This window comes from Sebastes umbrosus, chromosome 11 (assembly GCF_015220745.1).
Source record: "Sebastes umbrosus isolate fSebUmb1 chromosome 11, fSebUmb1.pri, whole genome shotgun sequence".
Taxonomy (NCBI): domain Eukaryota; kingdom Metazoa; phylum Chordata; class Actinopteri; order Perciformes; family Sebastidae; genus Sebastes; species Sebastes umbrosus.
The window spans coordinates 21,315,505-21,331,458 of NC_051279.1; the positions used below are offsets into that span (position 1 = coordinate 21,315,505).

The 15,954-nt window shown below is 41.1% G+C and overlaps 1 protein-coding gene across 3 annotated transcripts in view; it reads left to right on the plus strand.

The window, feature by feature from the left end:
• col14a1a (collagen, type XIV, alpha 1a) overlaps positions 1 to 15,954 on the plus strand; it is a 150,482-nt gene that overhangs the window by 44,377 nt on the left and 90,151 nt on the right. For all 3 annotated transcript variants that reach the window (XM_037785871.1, XM_037785872.1, XM_037785873.1), the window contains exons 6-19: positions 1,139 to 1,294; positions 1,516 to 1,635; positions 1,915 to 2,079; positions 3,265 to 3,429; positions 4,385 to 4,536; positions 5,452 to 5,581; positions 5,883 to 6,028; positions 6,174 to 6,303; positions 7,354 to 7,493; positions 7,974 to 8,100; positions 9,400 to 9,539; positions 11,753 to 11,885; positions 12,349 to 12,387; positions 14,599 to 14,741. In XM_037785871.1, coding sequence (XP_037641799.1) covers positions 1,139 to 1,294; positions 1,516 to 1,635; positions 1,915 to 2,079; positions 3,265 to 3,429; positions 4,385 to 4,536; positions 5,452 to 5,581; positions 5,883 to 6,028; positions 6,174 to 6,303; positions 7,354 to 7,493; positions 7,974 to 8,100; positions 9,400 to 9,539; positions 11,753 to 11,885; positions 12,349 to 12,387; positions 14,599 to 14,741 — 1,886 coding nt within the window. The remainder of the gene's footprint in view (positions 1 to 1,138; positions 1,295 to 1,515; positions 1,636 to 1,914; positions 2,080 to 3,264; positions 3,430 to 4,384; positions 4,537 to 5,451; positions 5,582 to 5,882; positions 6,029 to 6,173; positions 6,304 to 7,353; positions 7,494 to 7,973; positions 8,101 to 9,399; positions 9,540 to 11,752; positions 11,886 to 12,348; positions 12,388 to 14,598; positions 14,742 to 15,954) is intronic.

The following is a 15,954-nucleotide window of genomic DNA, read 5'->3' on the forward strand; positions in this document are numbered from 1 at the left end:
TAGCAACTTTACGTATCTTATTTTGGATTATTTTACAGTTCATAGTTGACAGTGTACAGAGAGGGAAACACAAGGGGGAAAAATTGAAACGAAGGTCTTGGGACTCACCCAGGGCATTGCAATTACCCAGTATGCACCTGAGCCACAAAAGTAACATCTGTTGTCAGAGCATAGCGAGAAATTGAACCTTTCACTCTGCGGTTCTAATGGAGATATTAAAAAAATAAATACTAAAGCTAGTGCCTTTTGTGTTCAGTTTGGATTGATCTGGGTGAAAATATTGACCATCAGCAGCTGAATTATCTACATTGACTCATATGGTATCTCTTCACTCAGTAATCTTTGTCTTAATATTTTAAACGTGCTTTTGTGAGCAAAAATGCAAAGAAATAATTTTCATTTCCTACAGTCAGCACTCTCTTATATCGCCTTTCTTCATTTAGACACAAATGTCCAACCTGATCACTCATGTAGACAGATTCTGTGAGGGATTTATGATGCAACTTTAAGTGCGTGTATTCATTTTAAGGACATAATGCAGGGCAGGATGACAAGATAAGCAGTTATGGAATTATGATAAATTAACTAATGAAAGTCTGTGTGTGTGCCTGCTTCCACAATATTGACTCATATCTATCACTATTACTTTCAGGTGTAGATTTCCCTTTAAAACGGATCTTTCAAATGAAAAGGGACTTAGTTTCCAACAACTTGTTAAGAGATTAATTCGTAGAAGAGGAGGCTAGGAGAGATTACTGGGGAAAAAAACACCACAGATTTCAAAGGAAGCTCTCAAGATGACGGTTGACTAAGGTTCAGATTGTGTGGTATTTGTGTCTTTGTACTGTATGCAAATGAAGCGGTCTGTGTCTTTTTTACATGATTCCTAATTTTCTGTGTTTTGTTTCTGGCTGTGTGTGTTTTGTTCAATAAAGACAACCTGATACCTGCTGCTTCGAGGTGTGCATTTATTCTGTTTTCTGAGTTTTGGCTGAGAAACCTGCATATCAAAAGTTAAAGCATTATGTTTTAAATGGAGTTATCTTTATTAATAAGACCTCTATTCTCTCCGTTTGTCCCTGGCTGTGGTCAGTTTAAAATTCACATCAGTCTGTCTTCTCTCCTCTCCTTCTTGTAGTGGATCAGTTTGTGTGCCACACTGAGGCCATTGCAGACATCGTGATCCTGGTGGACGGCTCCTGGAGTATCGGTCGGCTCAACTTCCGGCTGGTCCGCATGTTCTTGGAAAATCTGGTCAATGCTTTTGATGTTGGCATCGATAAGACAAGGATAGGTGGGTCCCTGCTACTTTCCCTCTTGAACAGATGGGCACAATATGGGACCAATATGGTCTTCTGATATTTGTGTCAATATTAGATATCACTTCATATTTGTCAATTTTTTAAAAACCTGTTTGCATATCAGCTTTGTTGGGTGTTTAACTTTGACTGAGCAAATGACAGGTTGTAATATAAGGTGTAAATTAAGCGTGTGTGTGTGTGTGTGTGATTGTAGGTCTGGCTCAGTACAGTGGTGATCCCAGGATAGAGTGGCATCTAAATGCTTTCACCACAAAAGACACCGTCCTTGATGCCGTTAAGAACCTACCATACAAAGGAGGAAACACTCTCACAGGTACCGGATTTCACTGATACTACCAGTTTGTTTTGCTGTTAATACTGGTTTAGTTTCTTAAGAAGTTCCAAACCAGTGTTTTTTAATTTTCCTTTCTTCTTTTGATTTTGCTCTTAACACGTACTTCTTCTTTGTTCTCATCTTGCTCCCCCTGCACCCTTCCTTTTCCTTCTCTTAAATGGCTTTTTCCCTTTTGTCTGACTTTGTCCTTCCATCCACCCTGTTCCCTCTGCCTATATCTTCCTCATTCTTGCCTCTTCTCCCTCTGTCTCTTTACAGGCCTTGCGTTGACCTATATCTTGGAGAACTGCTTCAAACCTGAGGCTGGCTCACGGGAGGGTATACCGAAAATTGGGATCCTCATCACAGACGGGAAGTCCCAGGACGATGTCATACCTCCTGCAGAGAGCCTGCGAAATTCTGGGGTCGAGCTGTTTGCTATTGGTGAGGGACGACACAAACACACACCTGCAAAAGACAAAAAATCTTAGGAAGAGTCACATCTGTGCAGCAATGAGTTAAAAATCACTGTTTCTTTAAATCCTGCCAATGATGTTTCTTTGAACCAATCTTACTTAGTACTTTACTGTCCTTCTGTGCTATAGTGCTTTTACATGTAGAATAGTTGTTAAGGCTGACAGTCACATTATCTTTTACTTTTTTACAATAAAAAAAGACAATAGACATAAAGCACCGAGCACCATTACACAAAATAACAGAAAGAAAGGCAGGGTATTCATATCTAGAACTCCTAAGAGCAGTCCAAATCTGCCTGTCGACAGCGATTATTGGCAAAAGAGGAGATTGCCTCTTCTGCCAGCAGGGTCAAGAGTGAAAAGAAAACACACAGAGGTAGGCCAGGTTGCCAGAATATCAGTCAGTATGTGGGAAGGCAAAGTTTGCACAGAATAGTGCAATAATAGTCAGTCAAACAGTTTTGTGACTTCCATTTGCTAAAACAAATCTGTTCCATCTTAGCAATAGAAAGCATTTCGTTGAGCTACATCCTGAAACATGAGGGCAATGTTTCAGCTGCAACCATGCCTGCTTTTAGAGCCTGCTTTTTGATGGGACGGAAGGGCCCTTGTCCTGTCAGAACAACCAAATAGTGCCAAATTACTGTCTGGCTGAATGTTTATTTCATATTGTTTGGAAAACCAATTAAATATGTCACCACAGAAATTACCCAGTCCTGGACAGTGCCAGAATAAGTGTGCCAGTGATCCTTTGGCGATACTGCATCTACTACACATGGGAGAAACTGATTCAAATATCTTTATTAAAACTTGAAATTCAATTAGTCTATATCTAGAATTGACAGAACAGCTCTGAAACGGCTCACAGTTCATATGACACTGGAACGCCCAATTCTTTGGCCCAGGCCTCCCTGAGATTACTGGCATTTACTGGTACCATAAAAGCAGAGACAAAGCAGGAGATCACATGTTTAGAGTTTGGCTGCGAAAGAAGTAAATCATAAAAAATGGGGCTCTTTTGTTTGATTGAGAATTCTGGCATACACTCCTGTATACAATGCCTGACTTTTGACAGTCACACTTCTAATTCTGGTGTTACTGGTGTCTCTAATTTAATTTAATGCTAAACCTAATAATATGTTTCCTTTCCCAGGTGTTAAAAATGCTGATGAGAATGAGCTGCTCTCCATCGCCTCAGAGCCGGACAACACTCACGTCTACAACGTGGCCGACTTCAACGTCATGAGCTCCATTGTAGAGGGTCTGACCAAGACTGTGTGTGAACAGGTGGAGCAGCAAGACAAGGACATCAAACTGAGTAAAGGATCAGGTTATACTAGAAAAGAAGTAGTTCGTATAACGTGTTGTCGGATATCAAAAGTGTTTATAGTTGTTCCGAACGGCCACACCGGGAGGCGGATTGAAAAGCCAGCTGTAATTGAGAGGGGGGAGAAATAGCGCACATTTTCCGCCTGTTTCTCCAGCAAGGCATTCATAGTTGTTAATGTGAAAAGTGGCAGAAATGGTTGTCGGTCAAAGAAGTTCAAACCCTGGCTTCTTTCTCACCTTCACACACAGACACATTTTTATGTGCAGATAGTGTAATGACAGTAAGCCCATGCAAGCGAGAGCTCAGACCTCTTCTGATTATACTATACTGAGGCAAATCAAGTTAAGGTTAGGTACGTTTTTTGGCAGTCAAGTTAACTATTTACATGTGTGATCACTTTGGCTCTTCCTAATGAATCCTTGCATGACTGAATTATAAAATGTCACATTGAAATGACGGCAGCTGTAGTCGTAGAGTGGGTTTTATGTGGAAGTGTGAATAATGTCTAGGGTATTTAGATGGAGCTCCACTGGCCAGAGATTGTGGTACGTAATGCAAAGTTTCTCTGCGGGGGGAGATGGTGTCGTATAACTCATGAGGTCATGGATTCACAGCCAAATAGAAATTATATCCTGATAAAAAATGTTGATTTTTAGGACACATCCCCCTCTTTCTTTATCCTGCTCCTCATTCTCATTCTTTCCTCCCAATAAGTTTTCATTTCTATGGAAATAAAGATGCAGGATATAAAAACAAGAAAGTCTTTAAAGGGACACCATAAATCCAGTCTAATGTGTTTTGATTATATCTCAACACTATCTCCTTTACTCCCCACTGCATGTGAGTTTTTCTACTTAAAAGCTCCTCACTGGGAGTAATTTTATGTAACGTGATCCCATCTGTTTTATCATCCTTCTCTTTTCCTGTCCTTTTACTTCTTCAGATCGGCCACCAGAGAAGACGGGAGCTCCGCTTGACCTGGTAACCTCGGAAATCACGCCCGGGAGCTTTAGGGTTTCATGGAGCAACGCCCCCGGAAACGTTGAGAAATACAGAGTGGTTTATGTCCCTGCTATCCGAGGACAAACACTGGAGGTAAAAACTGTTCTTTTGTTTTTTTAACAAGAGCAAAACTATATTTACTGTACGGAACGTGTTTTTACTAAGTTTAATTAGGAAAAGCTGAGAGAGTACCAACCACTACAAACAAATGTAGCATTACATAAAATTAAGAAATATCCATGTCATTGCATTTCTCTGCTATCTTAAAGCTATACATGCAAACACAAGGACAAGCAAGACCTAACAAATACTGAGGACTCAGTAGGAGCACAGAGAGGGGGGTTTAGGCCAGGTATGCTCTGTGTTTCCATCATATTTACTACACCAATGGGAGTCACTTTATCTGGGGTCTTAGCTCAGTTTTTCCCTGAGACGCTGGTGGTATCATTCATCCATACCTCTCGCTCTCATCCCTCTGTTCACAACTCCCCTGAACATGCACCGTGCAGGTGAAGAAGGCTCACTAGAAATTATACTGTGGCTAATAGAGGCACCTGCTTGATTTTTCCAGAGCATTTGATTCCAGAAACCATTAAATCTTTTGCTTAGCTGGCTTTACAGGGACCAGATGTTCTGGAGCCACATGTGAGGAGACCTTTCCAGCTGGCTCAGCCCGGACCTAATGTGTATCACAACTGTCATCCATACAGATCAGAATGAGAAAATGTTCAGACGTTTGTTCTTTACCCCGTTCAATAAATCGATTGTGTTTCCCCTTCTTTACTATTCTCTTTCGATCTCTCTTTCCTGCCCTGCCTTCCTCTCTCTTCCCTCCCTTCCATTTGTCATTTTCATCTTCCCCACTTTCCATTTTCCCTGCCATTCTTTGTCCCCAACCCTCCCTCCCTCTTCTCCCATCCATTTCTACACCCATCTCTCTTTCCTGTCCCTTCCACCCATCTTTCACACTCCCTCCCCCTCCCCACCACTCGCGCTCCTGGACCCCAGGCGGTAGTCGACGGTAGTGAGACTTCAGTGGTGTTAGAGCATCTCAGCCATCAAACTGAGTACCAGCTGGCTGTGTTTGCTGTGTACGCAAACGAGGCGAGCAACGCTCTCAGAGGATCAGAAACAACCCGTAAGTTTATTTTTTACACACAAACACACATGCAGAAATGTACTCACAAAATCTCACACCAATGCTTCAGTCAACATCTGCGATCACAAGTTGATAATAATGGCTTAAAAGTTTGACAGCCATGGAAGCCAGACATATTGAAAATGATGCCCTCATGATACAGGAACATAAAATCATCCAGGGAGGCAAGACAAGGGTTTTTAATCAAGACCAACTGAAAAGACTTTTTGGTATATTGGTATGAATCCTCCTTGATTGAACTGTGCTGTGTGTCTGTCCATGTGTTGTTGTTTGTATGTAGTGGCCCTACCCACGGTGACGGCCCTCCAGCTGTTTGATGTGACTCACAGCACCATGAAAGCAAGATGGCACAGTGTGGATGGAGTTTCTGGCTACATGCTGACGTATGCACCGCTTACAGATTATGTAGAGGATGACGAGAAGCAGGTAGCTAAAGAAAGAAACTGACAGAAAAAGTTAAATAGATAAATGCTTATTCAATTCATAATTTTAAACAACAACTTGTCAGCTAAGAGTCTTAAGTTTTGTTTTAAATGCAGTTATGTGAGCATATGTGTGTCTTTTTCCCCAGGTCAAGGTGTCGGATGCAGTGACAGAGGTGGAGCTGGATGGGTTGACCCCTCACACTAAATACATCGTCGATGTTTATGCCATTTATGGGGAGGAGACCAGTGACCCTATTACAAACCAGGAAACTACATGTGAGTAATGCACATGCACACACTAGGGATGCTAATTTTGAATTTCTTTTCCCTCGTTAACCGATTATTAACCATTATCTGACAAGATTAGTGAGTTGCATGCAGCGCTGCGCCGACTGCAGTGTATGTGCAAAACAGACAACTGAGTCCCCAGTTCAGCCAACTGGGAGCGTAGGCAGCCACATGCAGCCACTTTCCCAGTAAAAGTCTCCACCGCATAATTTAGTTTAGCTGCGAGGTTGTCAGCTGTGTGTCAGCCTGGCGTAATGGTAGCGAGTGTCTGACAGACCGTGTATGTTTGTGCTACGTTCGGAGATGTAGCGTTGCTGGTGGCTTCGTGCTCGCCGTTGTCACACACATACGGTCTGTCAGTGCAGCGTTACGTAAGCGAGTGTCCGGTGGACCGTGTGTGTGTGTGGCGGCGGTGAGTGTGGGTTGTTGGTGGCATTGTAGCTGTGAACGTAGCAGTGCAGTGTGTGTACAGTTTATTTGTCGCTGAATAAATGCTACAACTCCTCAAGACCCAAGCCACAACACCGGCTCAGACTCACTTAAGGTGGGCTGTTAAGGTGGACCAGCTAATCTCCTTTTAAGTGACAAGACGCTCCTCTGAGTTTTGCTCAGCTTTTTATTTAATTTTTAATATTTCTTTTAACCGTTTAACAGATAGCATTAATCTGTAAAATGTCTTTCTTTTTAATGGTTAAACGGTTAATTATTAACATCCCTAGCACACACATACCATTTTTAACTGAGGGCTCTCATTCTGAACCTTTATCCTAACCTTCACCTAAATTTAATTCTAATCTCAACTGTAAAAACATACCTCACATCATTACATACCTTAATCCTCAAACAACGAGGTACAGATCGAACAAAACATCTTCTCTTTCCAACAATATCCTCGCTCTCAAAGTCTAAAACTCAAACTGGTCCTCACAAAGCTAGAAGCGCAAATGCCTACATACTGTACACTCATCAAACACTTGCTCTCTCTTCCTCTCTCTCTCTCTCTCTCTCTCTCTCTCTCTCTCTCTCTCTCTTTCCCAGTAAGACTGAGTCCTCCCAGCAACCTCCAGTTCTCTGACATCACTCACAACTCGGCCCACATCAGCTGGGACCCCGTGCCCAAAGGAGTTAAAGGTTACCGAATCATGTGGGTCAAGACAGACGGACTAGTCACGGAGGAGGTTTGTGTGATACGCGACTACATGATTTAATGTGTTTAGGACATCATTTTTAGATATGATTGTATTGGATTGCATTTGTATCTGTGAGCATCTGTGTCTTGATGATGAGAGATGAGAAAACGTGAAAAAAGAGGAAGAAAGCATAGAACAAAGAGGAGATTAATTATAGGGATTGTTTGCCTTAGTATGAAAAGGTCAGACTAGAATGAGTATTGAGCACTGATATAAATCATCTTGGAAAATATACAGATATTGCAATTACACAGGAGTGATGTGTGTGTGTGTGCATGAGCGTAAGTTGGATAAACTCTTAAAACTTGTATGTACAGAGGCGTTAGTGCAAACAACAAGAACCAGAAGAAGTCTTTACAAAGAACATGTTTTTGTGGCCCTTTTAGCTGACTGTGATTGAACTATTCTATTTTTATCTAACTGTGTTTTTTTGTGTGGATATGTCATGTGTCTCTGTGTGTTGTGCAGGTGGAGGTGGGTCCATTGAACTCTTACGACCTCAGTGAGTTGACGTCTCTGATGGAGTACTCAGTAGCCATCTACGCCATGTACAATGAGGGCCAATCAGAGCCACTCACAGACGGATTCACTACCAGTAAGTCGCTTTTTGACTTTACGGATACATTAGAAGACACTGTAGTTAGTTGGTCAGTTTTTGACAACGCTGAATTCAAATACAGGCAGACGTAGATGATCATTGTTGGCACCAGTGGTTACTATCAAGTACATTTGTTTTTTTACCGTAGTCGAATTTGTCTTCCACATTGGTCTTTCGACATTTACCTATTGCTATCTCTGCTGAGGACAATTTTGTCTCAATTTCCTGCAGATAGTTTTACCAATAGCATTAGAAGGCAAACCATTTCTCTCTTAGTGCCAAACAGTGTTGTATTTTATTACCCTTACTGGTCCTTCTGCTATTTTGGCAGTCTGCCCATCTCATTTACACCTCGCATAATAGCCCAGTCGCATTAAAAGGTCATTTCGCTGTCCCTTACTATTCCGTCACGCTAACAGATATTGATTTGTAGGAATATCCCTTTGAGCAACAAGCAGTTGGGCTCCAGTGCTGAGTCAGCTGAAAGAAATGTATTTCTGGCAAGCAGCTATTAAACTACTCACTCTGAAGAGCCATGCTGATTTTTTTATTTATCTCCTGGCAAACTTTGTTCAATGGACCAGGTTTAAGGAAGGGACATGAAATGTGTTAACACTTTTAAGGACTTTGAGTGGGGGTGTGGGAAATGGGAGTTCACACCTTAAGTGTTGTTGTAAGTTAGGATAATTGCTGAACAAACTTTTTAAACTTGTGCTATAAATTAGCCCCTAAAGTCAGGGAAGCAGAAGTTTAGTGATTGTATCAGTGATTGTACCACGTTCCAATCTGAAGCTAGCTCATCTCATGGTCATATGGCTTTTAGCATACTACTTGTTGCATAATAGTGCACATGGTATTTTAACTGTTGCCGTTTTTTTGCGATGTTCCAATGACACACTGCTTCATTGTTACTCTGGCTTGATACATCCAGAGTGGAAGTTCAGTTCTTTGCAGCTGTAGGTATTTGGGGAAACAAATATTCAATGACAACGAAAGCTAATCTTTGTATTAACATTTAAAAAAATGACGATAAGTGTAGTTGCATCGCAGCAGTACATGTTTCATGAAAGTTGCATCAAGCAGCGCAATTGCAATGCCAGCCATGCTCCATTTGGTCAGTTCTCTTCCTATTGCCCAGTAATGCTAAGTGGGAGGCATCATGAGGAAAAACTAGTGCAGAACACTGGATTATCACAAAAACCTATGGGAAAACCAGAACATTATTAGAAATAGTATGCAAATGACGGACTGAATGAATGAATCAAGGTAAAAGAAAATGCAATCTCTACTTCTCAGCTCCAGTTCCTGGTCCTTTGAATCTCCGCTCCAATGATGTTGGCACAGACAGCTTCCAGGTCAGCTGGGATCACTCAGCGAACGACATTGTCCTCTACAGACTCTCCTGGGCACCGTTCACAGGCGGCGACACAAAGGAGGTCAGTACCAATAAAATATGGCATGTGAAGGTTTAAGACACAGTTTTCTTGAAGGTGCTTTTTTTTCACTCACAAGAAGTGAAATGTGACAGTGAAGATCATCCTCACAGATCATATTGACAACACTATATGCATGAAACTTTTAAGTCTGAGTCCTTTGCACAGCTATGAAGTGTATTTTCACTTCCTCAAGCTGACCGATATTACACCATGATTTAGCATCAAAAGGTAAATAACCTGCATGGATTTAGATTTGTTTTCATTTAGCCAGGGGTCCACGTATTATCTCTATTTCCAGAGGAAGAAGTGGCTGCACTCCATATGCTCAGATAAGGGGAAGCCTGTATAGACTTGCATATAAGCTTAACTACACTACTGGTAGCTGTTACAACCCCTGGCATGGCTGAGTATACATAAAGGCTGAATAAATCTAGAAATTAATGGCTTGGGTGTTTTATTTCCATGATCTGGGCTTTAGAGACAGCTGGGCGGCCGCGATAGAGCCCTCTAGTCTGTAGGAGTGTGTACGTGTTTGTGTGTGCATGTTGTGTGAGCGTGTCTGTGAGTTTGTGTGTTTTGATGAGAGTCATCAGAGCTGAAAATAACACTCTGGGGAGTTGGAGAGGTGGGCTGGTAATTCTGCATTTTTTCTCTGTCTCTCACCCACATACTCTACATATGTACACATAAACACATTTACATCCTCCACCGACCGCTTTGTATTGTTATATCTGAGAGGAGATTAAACATAATAGAGTCGAACAGACACACAAACGGAGTGAAAGATTACCCAGATTAAAACTTTATGATAATGTAGAGCTCCGTGTAGACGAAGAGTGAATCATATCATTGGTGATCATGCCGTTTTGTTTGGATTCATTTGTTTTACTAGCATCCTGATGCCTTTCTGAAAGCAGATTTGGGGTCTTTTTGTACTCTTTGTTAATCAGTAAAATGTCTGTTTGACTCCTCTCTTTAATCAGGGGAATACCACAGAGGGCAATGCTGTAAAATAAGGAGCTATATTTCACTAAATGCAAGGAAATGTAAAAAGAAAAGCGAGAGAATAAATCACTAAAGATGCACTTGCTCCTGGGAGAACATAAATGGCCGGCCCCACTGCTGAAATTTGCATCAGTATGCCTCAAAGGGCTTTGTAAAGAAACACATTCCTGCACATAATATGGTTATTAAGTCATCAACAGTAAATTCCAATTTAAATGTTGCGCTCAGTGGAAGCAAGCTGTACTTTTGATGACCTCTTGGTGTTTACCTTGGGGTCTGACTCATTTTTGTGATGGACAAATTGTAGTGGTCGTTTGGACTCCTGCAGCAAGTAGTCGATCCAACTGGCTACGCGGTTGTATTCAGGGGAAAATGCACATTTCTGAATTACTTGTATTGTGATGGACATTTTTATGACCTAGAGTGGCCTTATTGAAATGTTGTTTTTTTACATAACAGAGTATAGTAAGTACATTTACATGATGATTAAACAAATTTCTACGATGCGTAATTTACACAGTATTGTACTCAAACCCACATACAAGTATAGCAGAAAATATGCACCGCCATTTCCTGCTGTTTTCTTGCCTGAAATTACGAGCACCGAGGCGATTTGTTGTTTTATGTTTTCAGCAGTTCTCTCTACTAAAATGCAGCGGTGACCTTGGTTTTGAAAGTCTGCTGTTGTACTTAAAGTATAAATAATCATGTCAGACTGTTGGGTAAGGCCCCAAATTTGATCACATCTTGAGGGTAACTTAGGAAACTCTTCCTCTTACAAACATAGGAACAACACATGAAAGTACAAAACACAAGAAGGTGACTTAAATGTTGACAGCACATTGTGAAACACAACATGACAAAATGGGAAGCACTTATTAAGTTTAACTTTTTTTATTACTTTTTTTTCATTAATGCCCAATTAAGTTCAGTTGGTACCACATATACTGGTACTTGCAATATTATCATTGGACACAACTCAGATTAAAACTCTGGATGAAAGTGTGACATGACGACTAACTGACAACTGTCTTACATAACGTTTTGACCAAAATGAACTGTTGATAATAGGTTATAAAACAGCAGCAGCATATTTTTGAAAATATCAGCCAACATCTTTGAGAAGTTGTTTTTTTTGGAAAAGAGATATTGTTGGAAGTCAACCGTAATATGAGTCTAAGACTTTTATGTGTGTTTCTCTTCTGTAGGTGGTCTTGATTGGAAGTGATAACAGATACATCCTGAACGGTCTGAGTCCCTTGACTGAGTACGAAGTTATGTTGACGGCTATATTCAAAGATGAATCAGAGAGCGACACCGTCTCTGTTATAGAGACCACATGTAAGTGATGTAAGACTGTTTGATTGGCAAAATGTATGGCTGTTGTGTTACTAACTCTAATAAATACAAAACTCAACAAAAGTCAAAATATTAAAACTTTTCCAGTGATAAGAGAAAGAGAAGTGTAATTTCATCAAATAAAATCCTCTTGGTTGCACTGATGTTGTGACCTTACTAACCTTCTACACCAAAGTGCCACTCTCTGCTGAGAACAACACACCAGTCCAATCACATCTGCCTTTTAGGATCCTAAAATTAGCATTTCTGAGCTCAAAGCGGGGCTCTGCATGAGCCCATATGCATTGATTTGTTTGTCGCAGCACATCTCAGAAGAAGAAAATCTATTTTCACGTCGATGATTTGTTATGTATTTCTGTCTAATTACCTTAGTTATTGATACAGAGAGTTTGTTGATGAGAGGTTCTATCCTATTATCTGATTTTTGCTCTCTGTGTTTCCCCAGTGGCAGAGACAACAACGATTGCTCCTACCACAACCGCAGGTAAGAAATGTCCTAATTGCTTTTGTGTAAAATTCCAAAATGTCAGGAGTGAAAGTCTCCAAAGCATCACAGTCAGTGTTGTACATGTATAATAAGATACAAACACTAACTTGAAAAGATGTGACACGATTGGGCATGTCATGTTAGATTAAAATTGTACCATGAAATGTATACTGTATTTTCGTAATGTCAAAACCTTTAGAGCTTTGCTTTAAACAATTTTGCTTGCATGTGTCCAGTGGCCAGCAGGCTAAACTAAAAGTATCCTTGCAGAGAGGCTGGCCAGATGTAATTTGAGATGCAGCTCAGCACTGTGTGTCAAGTTGTTCTAGTCATTAATAAGAAATACAAATTAATTATTAAATTAATTAATCATTTAAAATAAATTGCGAAAGTGTATAAGAGCGTAGAACATGATGATATAAGTTTGTGATTGGTCATTTTATTATGTCTCATAAATTGTTGCAGTCATTTTTGGGTTAATACTATTTGTTACAAAGATTTGGTGCTAAATTAAACCATTTTTTTCTGTTTGAGAATTGATAAAAATGATCAATAATCCCTCCAAAATATCACATTAAGACACCGAGGCCTTGAGGAACATCATAGAAAAAGCCATGCCGTGATTTGCTTTCAAAAACTTTTGACATTTGGAGATTTCTGCAAGAATTCAATTTTTCAGTGATTGGATGGCGAGCACTTGGAAACTGCTCATAAACACTCTTATTGTCAATATACCTAGGCCGGGCTCGCCGGCGGGCCGTCTGAGTTTTAAGGGGGTTAATCACAACTCAAGTCAAGGCATCTGTCTAGAAAATGTACTGCCTTTGAAATATGAAAGAGTAACAAACCCAAAACTCTGCTTAGTTAAAACCAGAATTACTGAGTGCATTTACATGGAGATGAATAACCCTTTTATGATCGGGTTTTTGATTATACTGTTTATTTGTTTGAGTAATTAAACACCATATCCAGTTCATAAGAAACCAAATATGTTAGCTAGAGTATTCCAAAAGAAACTGCGAAACTGTTGCATGTATAGACCTTAACCCGGTTATTGAGCGTCACCAACTACTGTATCTGCGCAGGCGCTGCTTCAGCCAAGTGACGTAACAGACGTACAAACAATGGCGGCAGCTAAAGTATCTCACTTCAGGAGTGACGAAGAAACAGAGTTTTTTGGAAATAAAAGAGGCTGTGTATCTACATCCACTGTTCCCTTGTCCTACGTAGTGGTAGTGACTGGTACCGGTGTGGAGGACAGCGTTATAAGGGTAGTGTACTGGAGCTGCTTTCAGGAATAGCTCAGTACGTCGTGTGTGCATGGTTGAGAGAAAACAGTTAAGATGTAAACACTCACTGAGAGCTTAGAAAAGCTCCACACTCTCTGTTCTGACTGAGGTCGATGAATGCAAAACTGAAGCATTGATTCTCTATTCTCTTTCATTCTCCAGCAGGATTCACCTTATGAAAAAAGTTTGGAAGATCTATTGTGTTTTTATAAGTGTGTTTACCAAGTTGACTTCACTCACAGACTATAGTTCAAACCTCATTATCTCAGAGGCGACCCGGAGGCCATCTGGATTGTATTTCGTATGAGGAACGAGCTACAACTAATCGAGTCAGAGCAGCTTCTCCACTTTAAGCTTAGAAAAGCAACATGTCTGCTTTATTTAATTCACTGCTCACTATCCTAGAAACTTAAAAAACGGCACATCTGCTTTGTTTAAAACTCAGAGTGCTGCTATGACAATCACAACTTAAAGTGACCGGCTAAAAGAGAGCGAGTCGCCTTTTGTTTTTAAAAATCAAGGCTTGTAGTTTAAGGCTGCATTATGTATGGAGTCCTCGCACTCCTCCCTCCACCTAGGACTGCATAGGCCTAAAAACACATCTACTTGGTATAAAGCCGTTATCAAGATTGATGAAACAGAAACGCTTTGTTTTGTTTCAAACTCCCAAGTAGAAACTCCACCTGGGCCACTGCAACTTTATTATCCAGCACATCACAGCAGTCTGAGCATGTTGGCAGTTTGACAGTTGCAGCTATGATTTTCTTTGAGCATACTGGCATCTTGACTGACATTTTTCTAATCCACAGTTTACTGAACCACATTAAGTGTGGAGAAAACGTAACTTAAGCCAAGATCTTGTGTAAATTTATGTATCATAAATCCGTCAGTAACTGTTCTTTGTGATGTGGTGTCACAGTGGCACGTCAGGCTGTGAGAAACCTTCTGCTGAGTGACGAGACCACCCAGAGCATAGAGGCATCATGGGAGCTGGAAGACCCCCATGTGGAAAGCTACAGGGTCTCCTACGCCGGCCTCAGGGGCGACCACAAAGAGGAGTCTGTGAGTTGATCAAGTAACTGTAAAAATCTATCATTCACACATCATCAAGTACAGATATAGAGGTGTCAGGGACATTTGCTGTAGTGGATCTATGGTTTTGTGCAGTGAGTTTTTTCTGATTTTACTTATTTCTCTCTTCTATGAGCTATTTCTATATCCCTGTCTTTCTAAAGTCTCCCTCCTTATGTTCCTCCGCCACTTTGAGCAGTGTAGCTCTCACACACATGCACGTACTGTAAACACACACAAACTTCTGCCCTTGTGAGTTGTGAACACAGATTATATGAAATAGACAACACTGGAGTTGTATTCGTAGGAAAAGCCTTGTTATTTCACACCTTCAGCCAACTGGACGGCTCTGCAGCGGTCAGTGTCGGGTCATCTGCTCCAATCAAAAAACTGATTAGACTTTTAGTCCCGGTCCACTCTGCCTCTCCGTCCTGATTCCTCTATCTGTGGTAAGAGCCCTTGAGCTCAGTGCCATGTACTGACCCTGATCGCTGATGCACACACACACACACACACACACACACACACACACACACACGCACGCACACACACACACACACACACACACACACACACAAACACTTTCTCTCTCCATCTGTCCCTCTATCTCTCTGTTTTCCCTCCCTCCTGTCTTCTCTCTCGCCACCTCCCCTTACTTTGCTCCCCTCTCTTCCCCGGCCTCCTGTTTTAATTTCCCAATGTGGTGTCAGAGCAGTAGAAGATGGAGAGGCCAGGCCAAGCCAGAAGACATTTCATTATCTTTTCAGCAGCCATTTACCTCACTGGGAGCAGAGATGGAGGGCGGCAGAGAAAAGAGCAAAAGAAACAAAGGGAGGTGGAAAAAGAAACAACAGCTAAACAAAATGGGAGAAAGGCTTAAACCTGTCCGCCGGCTGATAGATAAGGGTTGTTCCAGGTCGCGCCTCGTTCTGAAAGTTTGGATGTGTTTTGATGTGGATGTGTGTGAGAGACAGATAGAGGGCACAAGAGAGAGCATGGATAACTCTGTTTCATAAGCTAGTTGTGTGTTTATGTGTTTATTTATGGATTTAAACATGTTTGAATGTGTGTTTGAATGTGTGTTTGTGCCTTCCTGCTTTGACACTGGCAGGTGATTCAGCACCGCAGTCAGAGTGGACAGCTCCTCCCATCTCACTGGCTTTGAGAGATTTACCTGGCCTTCCCTTAACGCACATTTCTCTCT